At 37.3% G+C, this 19,743-nt stretch overlaps 1 protein-coding gene across 1 annotated transcript in view; it reads right to left on the reverse strand.

Moving 5' to 3' along the window:
* The window catches only part of BRCA1 (breast cancer 1, early onset), a 24,112-nt gene extending 4,830 nt beyond the window's left edge, over nt 1–19,282 (reverse strand). The window contains 15 exon segments of the mRNA XM_009894088.1: nt 542–582; nt 1,090–1,167; nt 2,507–2,594; nt 3,253–3,578; nt 6,926–7,100; nt 8,723–8,802; nt 9,459–12,833; nt 13,346–13,488; nt 13,960–14,005; nt 14,939–15,050; nt 15,698–15,843; nt 16,747–16,835; nt 17,341–17,421; nt 17,753–17,806; nt 19,203–19,282. Of these exon segments, the coding sequence (XP_009892390.1) occupies nt 542–582; nt 1,090–1,167; nt 2,507–2,594; nt 3,253–3,578; nt 6,926–7,100; nt 8,723–8,802; nt 9,459–12,833; nt 13,346–13,488; nt 13,960–14,005; nt 14,939–15,050; nt 15,698–15,843; nt 16,747–16,835; nt 17,341–17,421; nt 17,753–17,806; nt 19,203–19,282 (4,914 nt within the window).
* Between the last annotated feature and the right edge of the window lie 461 nt (nt 19,283–19,743).

Genomic DNA, 19,743 nt, shown 5'->3' on the forward strand with positions numbered 1-19,743 from the left:
TATATGAAATCTGTACTGTGTCACTAATATGACATTCTCAAAAATCAGTACTAGATAATGAAAATCCAAATACTACCCAGAAATACAAAAATCCAGTTAATCTGGGGTTATATCAAATAAGCCATTTCTACTAGGAAAGGTAGTAAATGCTGGAATGAGTTTTCAGTAGTTGGCTATTCTAAAGTTTAAAACCAGAACAAAACTATATATATATAGCTATGTTCCAACATTATTTCCTTAAGCAAACAATAGCTTCATCTATGCTGTAATCCATCAATATCGGTAGGAATACTTATAAAAAACCATGCCTATAACCTCTTCCAAAAAATAATAGGGACCCATTATGTCTTCAATAACAATGAATACGTATAGACTAAGTGTGGCTTTTGGTCCTAGCATTTGGTGAAACTAGAATCCCAGTTTTCAGAGCCAAATTTCCATATATTAAATGTTTAGATAGTATCTGAGGCTACTAATAGGTCTATCAACAGAACAGCACTGCTTATGCTTTTGACGTTAACTCTGAAGATAAAAGACCTACCTCATCCAGTATCCTTCCTTCTTTAAAAGACTGAATTACCCCTAAATGAAAAGAGCAGAACAGGATAAGTCATTTTATCCAGCAAAATTGTTCTTCCACTGCCAATAGTCTGACTTTGTTGCTGTATTAAATTGAAGGTATTTGTACTAAGGTAAACAGAGTATGGTATGATGCCCGAAATACATTAATTTTTTTTTTTTTTTCACTTTTTATAAATAATATTAATTTTGCATTAAGTGATACTGTGCATATCAAACATTTAAATTAAGATGGAGGAAAGGCTTTTGTCAGGGTAGGGAGCAATTCAATGTGGTTATCTGAAAGCAGGAAAAATATTCAGAAGAGAAAGAAGCTTGGTGTTGCTGTTTGTTAGGGTTTTTTAAATGTTATTATTTATTTAAAAGTATTTAGAAGAAACTCTACAAAACATCAGAGGCCAAGACATGAAGAGATTTTTTTAAATTTATTTTTTGTTACTGGAACAAGTGAGGAGTGTATTTGTGATAGAAGGGCAGAGACCATTTAGCTCCAGAACAAGTTATACTTACACTGATAACTAACTACCCATTTTCTTCCTGCAATACCCAGAAAGTACTTCAGTGTCCGTTCGCACACCAGCTCCTTATCTGCAGAGCAAACAAGAATAAGATCTTTTTCAGTTTTGCCATTAGTGAAAAACACAGCTCAGGTTATTTGAAACTAATCAGAAGTACAACTTCTGAACCTTTTTTTAGTTATTCAGTAAAGATAAGAGGCAAGAAAAAGCATGAATTCTAGTCAAGACAGGACACCACCAGCAGGATTCTGTGCCTAACGTTAGCATAAACTTTCAGGTGACTAGCCATTTAAGATCACCTTCTACTCTACCAGAACAGGCACAACTTCAGAAGGCAGTTTATCCTCTCTGTATTTGTATGAAGACCAAACAATCTACCTCTCCAAAGACACATGGTTATGGTGTCTATGATACACTTCCTGAAGAAAAAGGCAAAAATCGTGTCCACAGATTGGGAGTAACAGGATTTTCTGGCTCCTTTCCTACGTTGGTTTTCAAAAGTCAGAAAGGCTGATGCGATAGACTGTATCCAAATATGAGCCAGCTAGAAGTGCTTCTATGAAGCACAGTATACATCACACCCACACCCAGATTTGGCTCAAAATATTTTTTTTAAAGAAAATGTTGGTTAAAACCTAGGTGGGAGGTTCAGGAGAGAGCTTAAATATAACTTGTGCCTAGACACAGCAATATAGTAACTTAATTTTACTGATGAATGTTATAGTTTTCTGAAGTCAACATAATGCTATCTCTTTCAGAATAAATTCATCAAATTTGAAATTGTATTATTCAAGCTTTTAATAATGGAATTCTTGAGCCCTACCAAAGAGCAAAACCTAATTTAAGTACCTTAATGAAGCACACAAAAAATAGTTACGATGAAATGGAGGCACGCCTTCACTATCAACTACCACCAGTTATACATACAGTTAAGTCCCACTTCCAGTTTTCTATTAAAGATAAGTTTTGTCAAAAATTTACAATGAAACAGCATTTATCATCCCTGCAAGGAATTAGGAAACCAAAATAGCATCTTATTTCCAGAATGTCTGTATCCCATTTCTTCAGAAACTATCTTGCTTTCTTTTTGGTTGGTTCTTAACTACTTCATATTAACATGCTGTAAACACTTGAAAATGGTGACCAAACAGCTGGAGAAAAAAATTAAGTGAGATTAACTTCAAATCACACAAGGAAACAAAACATACCCTCATTCTAATTCTGTGAAATAGAATAAGAAATATCCCCCAAGTTTAAACAAAAAAATTATGATTGTAAAGAAAACAATTCATACCTTCTCCTCAAACTTATTCAAATATATTGCTGAACTGTCTGCTTATTGTTAGCCTAGAGTTAAAATTCTATATGGTGTGTAAATATAGGATTTGTTCACATAGCTCCCAACAAACCTGTTTTCATTATGACATGGGTTGTTTCTTCAGTAATGCGATTAGATAAAGTGCTGTGAGTTTTTTTCGCAAACTTCTGGACCACCAACTGAAAAGTAGTTAAGAAAATTAATAGCTAGCAAAACAGATTAAAAAAAAAAAAACCAACTCCAGTTTATAGGAGTAAAACATAATATGATAGTAACTTTAAAGTAATGGTTTTATTTGCGTTGGCACACAGAATGCACATTTCCTTAAAAGTCAATAATTTTGGCACTATTCAACAGGCTAAAGAGCTCTTGGTCAGTAGTCTATAAACCAAAAGCCATATCCTCCTGGAAATGGATTGTAGAAACACGTTTACTAGCAATTCAGAATCTATTAATTATAGAAATCCTCACTATTGTTGGAATTTGGGTAAAGAAGCAGCATCTGAGAACATTAAGGGAACCAACCAAACAGTCCCCTCCCCTCCAAGCCCCAAGGCTTTCTAGAAATAAAGTCTTCTTGCTTTGGAATAATGTGTTTTTCCCCTAGACAGTAGGCAGTTATTTAAAAAGTTCAAACTTCATTATGCTTAATATTGCTGTTTACAGGCAACATTCTTCATATTTTCAGGAGTGAAAAAGTTTGACTTGAGTTGCTGTATGACTAATCTGCAATTCCTGTAAGATTAGTTTCCATTATACTTAGATCTATGTTGAGAACTATAGTGGTAGTGAGGAACAATTAACAAATGGTCTCTAAAACTTCCGAAATATACTTACATGTTCGCTTTGATTCAGCCCTGATGCCACAATCGACATTTCTTTCCTTTTAGTCACAACTGGACTTGTAGCGTTTTCTTTCCCAGATGCGTTGTGCAGAACAGATACAGGAAAACACACGCTTTTCTTCAATTTACATTCCTGAGCACAGCTTTTATCAGCATTCTGAGCTCCAACAGAACTATTTGTTGCTTCTGCAGTACGAGGGTTAAGAAGCCTTACAGATGAGGAAGAGTTATTTGGACTCCTGGTTACATTTCCAGAGAGATTTGCTAAGACAGATGCACTGTCTAGCCTGGTCCCAGAATTCAGCTCATCTGCGTTTTCTGAAGGAAAAGAGAAATCACTTGCTGTAGGTGACCCTGATCGGGCAGGGGGGTTGGACTAGACGATCTCCAGAGGTCCCTTCCAACCCTGACCACTCTGTGATTCTGTGATTACTCCTTGAAACAATTTCGCCCTTCTTGCAGGCACGGTGGAAGGCCATTGCTCTGCCTTTCAAGTTAAAATGTTCCAGTCACTTCCTCTCCTGATTTGTTTATTACTTCACCTTTGACTCTATCATTACTTTTTCCTGATCTATAGCTGAGACACTAGAATATCTGTGAAACTTTTAGTAGCATATCTGTCAAGAAGTAACAATTTATACATGAGAGCGATAACTCCCATTACTGTCAAAATGCTGTCCAACCCAATCGTGATGGGCAGCTGTACAGTTGGGCTACCAAACAAACCCAACCAAACAAGAGGTAACATCTTTTTAAATTGGCCAGGAATATATAAATTAAAATCCTTGATTTACAAGAAAAAGTTGTATTTTGCCGATATGTGAAAACATAAAAAAAGATCAGGACAAGAGCAGAAATCAAAGTGTGTTGGATCCCTCTTAAATGTTACCTGCTTCAAGCTGACACTGACTATATTCTTGCACTGCTTCCTGCACAGGTTTTGTCTTTTCAGCAGGAGCTTTGCTCTTCAGAACACTGTCACACAGAAAGCCTTTCTCTGAATCTGGTCTCTTTAACAAACAGGATTTAGAAGATGGAAGCAACAATTCTGGAGACCTTGAGAGAGGGAAATTGGTTTTAATACGTTTTTTACTCTTCCAAGTATCAGAAACATGTAGCAAACCTGAGAGGTACTTATTTCAAGATTTTTTGTGCTGTTTTCTTTCTTTCTTTTTTTTGTTTTTTAATAAAAAATTAGGAATAAAAGTAACCTCCGCAATCCAAAAACATTTACCTTTCTTTTTCTAACTCTTTGATTTTACTGTCGAGACAATCACTTGGCACAACATGGAAATCATTCGCTGAAAATCCCTTTGAACTTCTGCATTTACGATTTTCAAAATTTCCTTCTGAGGTTGACTCTGCCCCTTTAAAAAAGAAAAATAATTCTTGAACAAGCAAAATAAAAGCAACTGTTCTTAATTGTTTCTTCAGGTAAGAAGTCAAGCATGTGAATCCAGATACACTTTAAAGAGGCAAGTGTCCCAAAATAGAAATCCACACAAAACACTAAGCCATTTGAAGGATGGCTAACAACTACATTTTATTTCACATATTAAACCATCTACAAAACTAAGATGTCAGCTATATATTAGGTGGGAAAAGTAGGATATAAAATAGGCTGAAGTCAAATTTACACTATTTAGTGCAGTTTGTTTATGAATCCCCTCAACACATTACTGTACCTCTGTTCACAAGCAGTAGAAGCATTTATTTGATAGCCAAAGGTGCCTGTAATTTTTATCAAAACATCAATAACCCTCATCAGTTTAAGTTTTTACGCGTCAGAAATCCATATTCTAGCATAACAATGTACACATGCATTGTATTAATGAAATTATTTTAAATAGTTTTCCCATCTGAATGAAACTAACCATTGATCTGCTGATCTAATCTTCAAGCAGTCTATTTATAGTTATCTTATGAATTTGGTCTACCGGGCTTAGAAATGTCACATTTTGAAGTCTTCTCTATGAAATAATATTCTCAAACTGAAGTAAAGGTTAAATGTCATGCAATTCAATAGGCTTTGTTAACTAAGCACAGACTGTAACCAGTCTCTTAGTGTTAACTATACTGTTAATGTTTTAACGGCACGAGGTGTCTGAAAGATGACAGAGGCTGAAAACATGGTGCAGCTGTTAAATCCATAACACAAAATCAGAGGAGGATTACAGCGAGTTTATTCCACAATAAACGGCCCCGCTTTCCTATCAGGGATCCAGGTATCAAAGCAGCAGCCACAGTAGGGAAGGATGCTGTTACTGCAGATTTTTGGATGAATTGAACAAACCACTGTGTACCTTTCAAAGGCTCAGCCTCTTTACTTTTTCTGTCTTAGCTCCTTTTCTCCATTAAGGAGCTTCCTGATGCAGACTACACCCAGACAACAAAACCAACTTACTAACACACAAGCAGAAGGCTATACGGGTTACCATGTCACTTTTTTTTTTTTTTTTTTTTTGGTGGAAGTTAATCTAAAGGTAAATCACACGGCACACCACCATCATTCAGGTCAAAAGCAATCTACAAATCATTTTGTGGTATTTGACTAGCAACCACAGCAGTGATGAACGCCTTTGAATTTAAATTGAAAAGACTCCACAGTGAAAACCATGCACAGTAAACGCACAGATAACACACTAAATAACTTTGAATTCCAGGATGGATAGTTATTCTAGTTGCCTTCAGAAAAGAAAGATAAATGACCGAAATTAGAACTAAATTTTTAGCAGCATGAAAATAAAGCACTGGTGTCATTTATCTAAGAGTTCAATAAGCATTACATCTTTGAAATCTTTAAATCAGCATTGTGTGCCTTTCTAGAACACTGAGAAGTTCAGCATGAACACCTGGACTTACTGTAGGCTTTGTTCAAAGAATGCTCTATGCTCTGCTGCAGATAGGTCGTCTGAACAGTAATCTCAGTATCTGTCTTACCTCAACAAAGAAAAACCTTGAATAAAGCCCTCTCGCTATTACTTAGAAAGCAGCAACTCACTTTATCCTCAACACACAATAAGCCTTTGGTGATTACTAAAGTATTCTCCACCGTTTATTTACTGCCTTGTGCACTTTCCAGCTAGGAACTTTATGTTCATGTCCTGTTCAGGGGATTTACACACCACTATAGGTATTCTCCTCTTCTTCGCCCAGCAGCAGCCTGACCTCTACTATATTACTTTTGACAGCTAATACATACCTAACCTAATTTCTGTCTTGTTCCTTGAGATGCTCGAGTAGAGTTTCTACCGTAGCAGTAGAGGCCAAGTCCCAAAGGGTGTTCAGCCACCCTCCCAGTCCCTTACCCATTCCAGTGAAAGAAAACAAGAGTACAACTAGAACTGACGGAGCAGCAACACGGATTAGCCCTGCCAAGCCACAAGGCCTACTCACACCATTTATACAATTACACCATGGAATCTCATGCAGATCTGTAGCAGGAGGGTTTTGTGGGTTTTGTTTTTGTTTTTTTTCCCCAGACTAAGCATAGTACCTAAGTTATAAATAGAACATGTACGTCTCACTGAACAGCTGAATTTAGGTACAACTCTGCTAATGTATCAATTTTAAACTAACACTATAATTTGTGGTAAGGGGAAAAAAGAACTGGTAATAGTCACACAACTGTAAGAAAGCCGGGAAAGGTTTTCATTGCTGTTTACCTCTTTCTTTTCTCCTTTGTTCCATTCCAAGTGTTCTTTCACTACTGGAATTGGGCAGATTCCTATGGATAGGTAGAAATTCACAGTCCTGACTTCCATGCTGCTTTAGCACTGCTTCAAGTACAGCCATTTCTTGCTGAAGTTTTTTTAGGTTATTTTGCATAGCATTCTTCTGCTACAAAGGATACACAATTATGCCAACATTAGCAAAGTCAGTTTTAAACAGCAAGATTAATTTCTTTAACAAACTCTTGAAAATTAGAAACAGCAAAATTATTATGAATTAATTTTTACCATGTGATCGAAAGGGGACTGTGGTTCTTTTACTGTAACAAATAATGCACACATGCTACATGAAGAGGGGAAAAAAAAAACCCACAAAAAACCACAAACAAAAACTGCACAGTCATTTTGCTGTTCAAATTATTTCAGTTTAGATGGCTCACCAGAGTTCAATCAGTGAGGGGAAAAAGAAAACAAAAGAACTTCTGCACAGATGTCTTTAAAAGTCATTTTGCTCCAACTGCATTAGTTTGTATTAGCCACTTAATTTAAAATTTAATAATGACTATAATGTATTGAGCCTCTGCACTTTCCACCATTACTGAAAGACCCAAAGATTGTTTGAAAGGAATAAAATATTTCATCCTACTCTTCCTTACTTTCTCTCTCAAAAATATCCTCTATTAAAAACATGCCATATACACCTCCTTGTCAGAATAGCTCAGGGCTTCAAAGGATCCTTTTAAAAACCCAAAACCTTCACTGTACAGGATAAAGCGGTTTCCACAGCACCGAATACTACATTTGTAGCTCTAGCACTGGCCCCATGTGGAACTTCCTTGTTACTGAATCAATTAAAAAAAAAACCCAATCAAACAGAAAACCACCACCACACAACGAACCGAAACACTCCCCACCAAGCCATACCGCCACTATTCCATTCAATCCAGGCACATCCTAGGATGTCTATCAATGAAGCTACATCAGGGAGCAACGTCCTGCCAATTAATCACATTTTGCACTGATGCAGTAAACAGAAGAACCACCCATAAAGCAGAAAAATGAAATTCAGTCTTCTGTGACATACATTAAAACCCATAGGGCTGTTAATGCTGAAGAGAGATTTGGTCCAAGACCTACCTTAAAGTTACAAAGGAAAAAAAAAAAAAAAAAACAACCAACAAACCCCACAACAAAAACCCCCAAAACCCCCAACCACAAAGCCCCCACACCGATCACTCAATACATAAAATCAGGCCATCAAACAGTAACCGGGAAATTAATAGTAGAGAAAACATACTGTGCTGGACACACCTGCCATAGGACACTGCCTGTTGGGTCTTAAATCTATAATATTTTAATTCAGAATTATTTGATTTAATCTTTACCTTTACAAGGCAAGTCTCCATGCTTCTAAATATCGTGATGTAGCAAATCCAATCCTTATCACCAATCATTATAAATGCCTATCAATGGAAGCTTTTAAATACAAGCAGCTGAGATTTCCAGCATTGGTCAAATGTGGAGATTCATTAACTAGCATCTCCCACAATTAAGCACTGTAATCAATACCACATAACAAGTTGCAGCCATAACCACGGAAGGCAAAGTTGGACAAATAATGGCATAGAAGGAGTTCTACAATTCTTCATTAATTATGCTCTTAGAAGTAATCTAGTGACACAAAGAGTTATGATTAAAGCAGTTTCCCACTAGACTGACTTCACAGCTTTCATGTACTTGCTTATATCCTAGAACCCAAACTTTTAGAACTTGGTGCATAAACTCACTTACCTGTGTAGTAAGGATTTCACCCTGGGAGAATGGCCCACATGAATCTTCTACATTACTTGTTTCACTGTCATACGCTTCACCTTGAAGAAGGTGGAAGAAAATCCAAGTTAGTTAAAGAAAAAAACCAAACCAACAAACATTATTCATAATCTCTTACCACACAGACCGTTTAGCCAACTGTTAACTATATCATAAATTGACAAGTTTTGAAAACACTGAAGTTAGAAGCAGAGAACATTTTGAAGAATACCATGTCACACCTATAGCAAAGTAAATGGAACTCAAAGTGTTATAATAGGGAGGAGAGAGTTCTAAATATTTATGAAAGCCATTAAAAGGTCAAAATAAGCACTACAGAATTCTACAACCAATTTCAACAAACGTTTCATCTGGGGAAACAGCCTAGGTAGGCGTTACGAAATTTTGCCAATAGATGCAAGTATCACATTGCAGTAAGAAAGCTGGCATTTCACCCAGGAATTAATCCCCATCAGACACAGTCCAGCCTCTAGCGCCCCATCTATTCATTTTCACTCTGAACAAAGAATACTGGGAGAACTTAATTTTCGGGAAATAAACCACTGAGGGTTTTTTGTTTGATTGTTTGGGGCTAATGCATTCCTTTAAAAGTGGAAGCATCACATAAATAGAGAAGAAAACTCCCATGCAAACACCAAAACCCGAGGCACAATAACATTACAAACACAGCTGCAGAAACAAAAATCTTTTTTTGTACCTAGGTTGGCTCCCATGTTTGGGTCTTCTTGGCATTCATCTTCGAAGCTAGTTTTGCTTCTCTTCAGCCCTCCATCACAACTTTGAAAAGTTTCTTTACTCTCATTCACATTGCTCACTTGTTTGGATGAATGAACTTGTATTAAAGGTTTCTTAAGCTCTTGTGCTCCATCAGCTGATTCTTCAGACACATTGGACTGGGAAGAAAATAAGTTGACGGAGCATTCTGACTCCTGGCTTGGTGAAACACACCCATTACTTAGGGCAGCTTCAGGCATTTTTGGCATATTATTGTCATCATGACTTCCATTGTGAGGCAATGTGACAGGACTTACTGAAGACTCTACCACAGATGTCCCTTGTTTATTGATCTGCAAAGGTGTGCTTATTGATTTGCCAAATATTAAAGTCTGAAAACATGGTAAATCTTCATCCTCGCTAGATTCTTCATCTGAAGATTGCAGTTTCTGCGCTCTTCTTCGAGGTCTTTGAGTACCTCGAGATCTTGGCTTAGAACTAACATTTCTATTGTGTAGTTCTTTTACCAGGGTATTGTCACTTCTTCTTACAAACACAGCAGATCTCTCTCTCTTATCAGTTTCAGAAAAGCTGTTGTTCTCTTCAATATCATCATCAGAGCACAGTAAGCCATCAGGGGTTTCAGACAAACCTTTGAGGGGTTCTTCTAGAGCCTCTGTGACTAAACACTCAGTCATCCCTCTGCTAGCAGTCTGGGTTGCTTGTTCCTCATTCCCCTTTACTTGTTTTCTTTCTCTTTTGCTACTTTTTTCCCCAATGACTTCACAGCTGAATTCAGTAGGCCTTTGCTGACAAGCTGCAGGAGGAGTCACTGAACTGGACTGAAAACGTAATACTGGTCCTTTGCCGTCAACAACTTTGGCCTTTCCTTCTTCATTGCTTTCTGAACTGAAGCATATTTCATCGACTGTGTTTAAATCAGTTACTTTGAAAATGTGCTCCTCCGTATTACTCTGATCACTTTGGCTTCTGTTCCTTTTGATTGGATTCTGTCTCAACTCGCTTTTTATCCCTATGTCAGTTGACACTGTCTTTTCGTTTCCCTGCTCTCCTTCTTGCGATCTGCTTTTGTCCTCAGTCCTAGCAGTACCCATTCTTACTGGTGTAAGATTCCCTCGATCTGCAGCCTGTGAAACACCTTCTTGGTGTTCCCCTACGTGCATACATTCAGTGCTGCCGACAAAGCAAGTTACAGGACTAACACAAGCAGATTCATAGGTCTTCAGCGTCTCTTTCTCACAAATCCTACTCAAGCTTTCAGCAGTTGTTTTCTCTTCTTGCAAGTTTTCTGTTTTTAAATATTTGCTATGCTTATTTTCTACCTGATTAGCACATGCCACCTTTAAAGTTTCAGAAGTAGCATCTTCCACTGCACACGCCTTCACGGGAGCAGGATAAAGGCTAAATGATAGGCGTTTTGAATGCCGAAATATATTTCGCAGATACTGTGTGTCTAACTCACTATCTTCAGCCTCCTTGGCCAATTCCGAAACATTTTTAGCCATTGGCAACTTTTCAGTTGTGAAGTCCCCTGGAACATTTTGTTTATCGTGTCCACTATCCTGGTGAAAAGTAGTACATGATTCAGGCATCTCTTCAGCCGGGTGGGAAGCAGTTTGCACAACAGCCACTGAAGGAGACCGTAGGAGGAAAGGGCTACCTAGTATTTCACCTTCTTGAGGACCTGCATCAGGTGCAAAGGAACTACAACTTAAACTCTGACATGAAGATGTAGGATTGAAGAGACTTCTTCCAGTTTCTGCAGCGTCAGATGAATTCTTTAGACTAATCTGTATTTCATTTGCTTCTAGATTACCACCCTTCAGATTAGTGAGTGGATTGTCACTCAACGTCCCCTGGGGCTCACACAGGTCTTTGCATTCTGAAGTGTGAACTAACACATTCCTTTGGACTCCAAAGAAAGACCCTTCATGATCACTATCGTACTTTCTTGCTCCCTTAACTACTACTCCTTTTCCTGTTTCTTTTGTAACTTCTTCAGAAAGTAACTGAAGCCGCCTGCTGCGCCTGACTTGTCTTTGCTCAGAATCAGCTTTCCTCGGCTCTTCGCTGCTTGGATAGCTGTCAATCTGTCGTTCGGCTGGATCAGGGGATACAGAATTTCTGTCCACTACTAACTGGAGAGCACACGTGGTTCTAGCAGAATGCCTGCACCTTTTTGATGCAGAACTACTTTTTTTAGTGCTTTTCTGTTCACAGTTATTCAGTTCTAGCTCCCCATCTCGTAGCTTGCCAATCACCTTTTCAGTAGCTTTTTTCCATACGGATTCTTCTCCTTCCTCAATTTCTGCTAGTGTATTATTCTCTCTGTTCTCAGAGAGGTGACTCTCACTAAGGGCAGAGCTTTCATCACATCTTCTCTTTTCAGAATCTCCAAGGCACAAGTTAACTCTTTGAGGGCACCCACCTGCCTCTTCCGTATCTTTTTTCTTGATGAAATCCTCAGGTTGCAGGACACGGGCAGTCTTCCTTTTTCGTTTTAGCCCGCCTTTGCTGGAATTATTCAAGCTCTTCTCATCAGCAGTCACATCTTCCTTTTTTGTAGTAGGTAAAATGTCTCTCAAAACAACAGGGGGATTTGTCTTCCTCTCTCTCTCGTATGTTTTCCCAAATATTTTATCTTTGATGCTATCTGCTGTTTGTTTTGACCATCTCTTATTTCCTTCAACCACTGCAATTTCCATGAAATCTACCAGAGGGTCAGTCTTTTCTGAAATACAGGAGTCTTTATCTGATAAAGATGTATCTCCTTCACCTGAAACATCAGCTGCTCCAGCAGAATCATCCTGGGAAAAACTGGAAGACAGAATCTCTTTGCTTTTTGAAAACCATTCATTGACTTTCCGAATACTTCGCTTCAGTCTCTTCCTAGAGACTTGATTCAGGGTAGCAGTAGCACAGTGAAGTGTCTCTGGCTGAAGTAGTTTCTCCAGAGCAAGTTCTTTTCCATGGAAAGAATCATTCTCAGGTTCATACATTTCCACAGTTTCAACGCTTTGTAGAACAATATCTATTTCTTTGCTTTTATCCAATCTGCTCTCTGAGCTATCTTTTAAGTCAAACTCTTTGCTTTTACTATTGCACTGAGTTTGCTCTGCATCCATCTTTTCTGTGCGCTTAAAGAAAGATGTGTCCCCATTCCTTAAGGGATTGGCATTACCTATTCTGTCACACTGCTCTGTGAGCAGGTCTACAGCAAGAACATTTAAAGCAGGACTCTGGTATTCGGTCACATTCTCTTGACCAGGTTTGGCATATTCAGTGATGCTCTGAGTACTTTTCTTGCTCAAGCCTTCCTTTGAGAAATCACTTTCACCTGAAGATTTATAGGTATTATAAATTATTAACCCCTATTTTACAAGCACAATAACAAGCACAATGACAAGCTTAATGGCTACTTTATTTTAAAAGAACTGTTCTTACTTCCCCCCAAAACAGAATATTACACTGCACAAATCTCCCTCTAGAGAAAGGGAGAAAGATCAAATTACACACAACATATGTTCATCCAGCTTCTTACATGAATTACTAGACAGTGCTCTCAACTTGTATTATAAGGGATAATATGGCTTATATAAAATAGAATAAGTGTTGCACTTAGATCAAGTTACTTTTTCCCCTTCTGTTCCTGCGCACAGAACATCCACATTTTAAGCATCTAGTCTACAGGTATAGTCTTGTATTATACCGACGCTAGCTTTAGGCATAAACAAAACTGCGATATACAAAGACTGCAAGTATATACACTTAATCATATGAAATCACAATGTTGACTTGTGGTCTTTCTTTCAAGCTTAATCATTTTTGTCACCAAAATAACAAACGCACCTCTGACGTTTGGTAGAATTATTTCCTTAGCACGCAGCTTGTCAGGCTGTGTCGTGCAAGAACGTTCATTCCCCTTCTCAGCACTCTTAAGTTCTTCTAGCTTTTCTTGAGATGAAGTCTGAAGTGCTTCTTTGTCTTCTAACCTGTTGGGATGGGAAATCAACTTTCATTATGAAGAAAATCACAATAGACATAATAGAAGATGATACTTCATTTTCCCTTTTTGCTCCCTGAAATAGCTTTTAGAGAAGCCAGGCTGCATCATTGACTCTCGCCACAAGTAGACTCCTTCAGAGCTTCAGACCATTTCTTTAAGAGATCCCCTCTCACATTCCTGAATTCAACATTTACTTTCTAAAGCATAGTATGTGCTTTTCTCTTGAAGATCTAATGTCTGTGTAAGCAACAAAACATTTAGAAAACAGCTTTAAAGCATATTATATGACAAACTGATGAGGTCAGCTACACATTTTACCCTGATGCCCTCGAAGTTGAAAATCACGTGTCAGCTTGAAGAATTCCATCAGTCCTCTGCTAAGACACTAAAATATAAGAATGGGAATACTGAACTACTGTCTCTAGAAAATATGAATTCCTTAATCACCTCTACTTACCCAGTATTGCTTGCCTGTTTAAAAAGCTCTTCAGATGAATCAGAACCTAAAAACAAATCAGCTGTTACTCTGGTTGAAATGATTCAGAGAAAGACTACTTGCCAGAGTCAGTGTTCATTATCACAGAAGCATGCATGCTTAGTTCTTTCTAGAGGTAGATGCTTTCAACTTTTATCAGATGAAATCAAGTTCAATCATGCAGTATTTTACCTAATTACAATGATTTCTGTGTATAAATATCTACGTGGCTCCAGCATAAAAGTCTGTTTAAATACAGTGACTAGTAACAGAGAGCTAGTAAGAGTTCACTAGCTAAGAGTTAGTTCCCAATTTCTAAATTTATACATGAAACAGCTGCTAGTATTTAGAATTTTGAACTGGAAATCAGAGCAATATATTCAAATATCTGTTTCAGATTCTTTGATTGACCTTGGCAGAGGCAATAAGGAAAAAAGGGAAGCAATGAACACTATCTGTTAAAAGGAGCAATTTCTTCCTTGAAAGAACAGGGAGAAAATAAACTATGCACAGCATCTATCTTTTTCTTGCAGTAGTCAGCACCACATAAAAAGGGAGTTCTGAAAAACTAGGATAGAGAGAAATGAAATATTATTTCCTCAATTAGATTTCATTCTTATCTCTGGTTATTAACTAGACCCTCACACATTGATGACAAAGCTTAATATTCTTTAGAAAACAGTAGTTATCATTAGTTGTAACAACTTTTTTCTGTAAGCTTCTTCTCTTCTTTGGATCTTGTACACTTAGTTTTAAAGGTTTACTACAGCAGTGTTATTTCCTACAATATAATAAATTATGTAAAAAACCTTTTGATTTACCAACTTTGAATTGTGCATAATTTGCCCCTTTGTTTTTATTTTGGAGGTTAAGGAGAAATTAGTGTTTGTAAGGACTTTGAAGTTCATCACCTTTCATCACTTTGCAAGCTCAACTAGTATGGATCTACAACAGATCTTACCAAACTCTATATAAATCCCTTTTTCAGAGTCACATTTCTGGGTTTTGTTTCTTAGGGGACACCTTTTGATCCCAGTATCTGTAAGCTGTGTAGTTATTTATAACAGTAGGCTCTTTCCAAAAAATAAGTAGTAATTAGTTAAACTACAGCAGGGGGTGGGGCTGATACCTATGAACTAAGTATTTAAATTTGCAGCCTCTATACAAAAATCCAATACGTGTTATTTATCACACTGATATCAGTACTGGAATGTGTTAATAGAAACAATTATCATGCATTTAACGGCTCAAATCATTAACAGTTTTATCCTAATTAACATTCTATTCAGCATCAAGCAGATGAGACAATAGACATACCATAAACAAACTCATACACACAGCAATCACCCCAAGTTGGGTAATGTCTTAAGAATTCTTAAGACATATTCATGGTCTTACCACTAAAAAGTAAAACGCCTACCAATAGTTAGACAGCCTCATTAAACAAGCAGTTGCAATCCTAGTTTCAGCAACAGAATATATTATGGCAATATTATCTTTAAGTTCAGGTCATTTTATGCAAACAACTTTTGTTTGCATAAGTAGGTTAGGAAGACAAAAATATTTAGATGTCTTTGTCTGGAATAATCTTCAAGTCAAACAGTGATCTGAAAGCAACCCAAAACCTCCCAATCCCTTCATTTATGTATATACATGCATACCTATTCCAAATAAAACACTAAACAATGCATAGAAATAAATTGGGGTGGGGGGGAAATACCAAGGTGCAGTTTTCTCGTCTGTTTTCTTCAGCACTTTTTTTCCTGTTTCTGAAGCCCTTACTTTGGATGACAGAACTTTCTTTACACAGGAACTCAGCACCAGTGGCTTCTGTGGATGTTTTAGGAAAGCGATGACTGTCTAAAACTGAAAAAAAGTCAAGAGGAAAGAAAAGCAAAAATATTTTCTTACACTGAGCATGACAATGGGTATTACATATTAATAAAATAGCCTTGCATAGACCCTATGCAACTAGCACATATACAGCTAAAATACAGTTATCAGGGAAATAAATCCGATTGAATTATTAGTCTAGTTGTCCTTTATGAGTACTTTTCAAGTATTAAGTAAAATCTTGATCTTGCCAACTAATTCTCCCAACCAATTTTGCTTATATGGCTAATCTAAGAACACGATCTAATAGTAGTGATTTTAGAATGACTGAACGAGTTGAAAAAAATTTGAAAAAGAAGTTTATTTTTATAGCACAATATATGAAGAGAAACCCACAAACCAAAACCCATCCCCAACAATAACATCTCATTTCCCAAAATACAAACAAGCATGTCTTTGACTCGCCAATACCCTTTACAAGGCACTAAGTACTAGAAAGAATAAATTTGGTTTCCAAAAAGATATATCTGAATGGGACAAGTTAACGTACACTGTTACAGCACTTGCTAATTCAGGCTCTAAGACTGTCTAAGAAGGTAACGCTGCAATGGTGGGCATACCCAAGAGCAGGACTTGGTCACACAGTTATAGATGAAAGATTATTTGACAGACATTCAGCCCTATTTCATGAACTGAAAGTAGGATTGGTTGGAGTCATCAAATGCACAGTAAAACCCCTTAAGACTGCTCAAGATTTTATTATAGGAAAACCTTAGGAACGTAACGGAACTTAGGCTTCTGCATCCAACAAAAAACTTGATAATTCTTCCCATATTGACTACTGCACAGTAAATGAGATACCCTGCAAATAATTATGACACAAATGACAAAACTGCATTTAAAAAAAAGTGGGGGGTATACATTCACAACACTTACACTTTACTCCAGTGTCAAGCTCAAATGCACGGATAGTTTCCAACAATCCCTCGATTAGTTGCTTAAATCTGGAATTTTCTTTCAGACTTCTGAAATAACATCACCACATGAGTTGCTTTAAGACAAATGTGTGGGTCAACTACTAATGGTTCTCCTAGAATTTAGGCTGAACAAAAAAAGAAGTAAAACTCCAAAGCGGAACATGAGACAATGAGAAATTGTTGCCAAGGAATAACACCACAATTACCCAAAACAACCATTACTATGGGAATTAAAACTGTTACAAGGTGAAAAATTCCTGGTTTTCCTCATGTAGGTTTAGCACAGAGAAAACAGTTGTACTGACTGAACAATAATATAGTCTATACTTCAAATGTTTGCTAAGAATGGTCTCTTCACCTGGGATCACTTGAAAAAAAGTGTATTTTGATGTAAGGCACTAAAGCCTTACTCCTTTAGAAACTGACAGTTTACTTAATAACCACCTTTTCTTGTTTACTTATGTCTTTCCCTAAGACATTTTTGAGCCAACGATTAACTTTTTCTTAGAGTTCAAACTTCTCATCCTCAAGCCCTCTTGTAAAGGTGCATTACCTCTTGGTAACTTCAGTCTTACACAGAGGACACTGTATCACGCCTTTTTTCTTTTTGCTGAGGAGTTTGAACATACAGAACCTAGGAAAAGAGAATAATGACAATGGTAACAAAAGGGAGGATTTTATTTTCTCTAAAACTGCGCCTAGGCGTGCACCATTTAGTAGAAATCCTTCATTATCAAGTTGAATGCCTGTATTCTTGTTCTGCTGTTACGATGAACTAATCAAATCCCTTAGACACACATCTGTGAAACTGCAGTTTTCTTTTTCAGAATTTATTTTTCCCCTAAAATAGCTACACATTAAGTTATCAAAACACAGTATACATCACTAGCACTAAAGAGAAGAAGCGTACATGGAGAATAAGAACAGACTGACTAAGCATTGCAATTGCAAATTTTCAAACCTACCTGCAGAATATGTGATCACATTTTGTTGAAACTGGCTCTTTTACCACATCCAAGCTACAAAAAGAAAAATGAAGGAAAACAAGAACATAGAAGTTACATATAAAATAGGAGCAACAAAGTAAGATTCAGAAATAGTCACTTTTATGAACTTAAAAAAAAATGGTGGGGAAGGGAAGTAGGACATATTTGACAGTTTTTCATTTGAGAACCTGGTACAGTAACAAATATTGTCATTATGTGATATATACGTATCTACCAGTTCTTCAAAATCTTTGTCTGCCTCTGGCAAAAAGACAGAATTCTCTGGACATGCCAGTTCAACAGGGCAGAAAACTTGGTGTTAGAACACTAATATCTTCTTTTTCAACACTGACCTCCCCTGAAAAGACTAAAGGAGAGCGTAGTTCTGTTGGGTTCAGCCCACTGGACACTTACTATGTTTGTATAAACCAACTGCACAGATGTGTCAACACAAAGAAATATTTAAGTTTGGGATGTTTTAATATTTTAATTTGCCGTAATAGGAAAGAAAGATTATACCTTTATGTGTTAATGTCACATATGGAAATGAAGTGAGACAGGCCGAGCCTCACCATATTTACAGCCTTGTACCCAGTTAATAGTTACCAACAAAACTACTTGGTGCATTAAAATCCTGGTTTTGAACAGCCGTTCCCATGTGTTGCTCCTTAAGCTAAACAGTACACACTTTCATGATCTTTCTTGAACAAATACAAAAGAAGTGGACATCAGAAATGTCCATTCCATGTTAAAGTCAGCTTCCTCCCATCAGTCAGCAGTACCAGACTGTGTAAAATCACTTTCTGAGATATTACATTATTCCATCAAATTCCACATGCAATAAAGAACAGCAGATGTAGGAAACAGTTTCTATTCTAGCCCTCACAACATTGTTTAAGTCAATGAATAACCAAGCCAACCATCCCATACCTCAGCAAACAGCATGCTGCCTTTTCAGAAACGTTTGGATGCAGGTTTTTGTGTAGCGCTACAGACATTCTATGCTTTCTGCTCTGTGCCTCTGCAACAGATGTTACTACCAACACAGAAATTATTTTGGTTTTCCAATGGCAGTAAAATAAAATCTTTCCAAATGGATTTAAAGTGTAAGGATTTAAAAACACTTGCCATGGTAAACAAAATAAACTTCTGCAGGTACGTTTTTTTCTAACTGGATTGAGGACTGACACATTTAGGTTGTAACAGAAATGCGAAAGTTTGCTAGAACATAAGAGCAAAATACAGGTTCTGTCTTGCACTTTCTCACTTGAGCCTTATAAAACATCAATATACTTAGCCTTAGAATACAATTCTTTTTGCTGATAACCCATAGAACTGACAAAGCATTTGAAAAGAATGAAAAGAGAGACAAAAGCAAGACGCTCATTAACTATACTAATATAGAGTCCACATTATTCTCCTGGCATACCATATTGGGCACTCCAAGTTCTTCTGCATAGCTGAAAGCACATTTTGTACATCTCCAATGGCAATCACTGAGAAGTCCATCCTTCACCTCCAAAAATACTCTACAGGGGAAAAAAAAAAAAAAGTAATAACTTTTGTTTCTGATCTGTTGCATCCCGTGACCACATTTTCTCCTGCATGGCGTTTCCATAACATGCTGAGCAGTATATAATACCTGGCCGCTATTTCTTAAGTGAGGCTTTGACAGCAGTGGTGTTCTTACTCTGAACGTTTACAGTTAAAAGCTGTTGAGTCTCTTGTAGTCAAAGGGGCAAACCGGAAGGGTTTACAGAAGTAGCATTCAGCAGAAACTCAGCAAGGACACACACAAGCACAACAGCGAACAAAAAGGAGATTTCTAGGCGGAAAAGGATGTAAAGGAGACAGCAGACGTGGTTATGCCAATGGCCTGGGAAGCGCCCACGCCAAGCAGCGCAGGCAGGCCCCTGCAGCAAGTACCGCAACCCCGAAAACACAGAGAAACCTCTTGACATTTACGCGGC

This window comes from Charadrius vociferus, unplaced genomic scaffold (genome assembly GCF_000708025.1).
Source record: "Charadrius vociferus isolate BGI_N301 unplaced genomic scaffold, ASM70802v2 scaffold730, whole genome shotgun sequence".
NCBI classification, from domain to species: Eukaryota; Metazoa; Chordata; class Aves; order Charadriiformes; family Charadriidae; genus Charadrius; species Charadrius vociferus.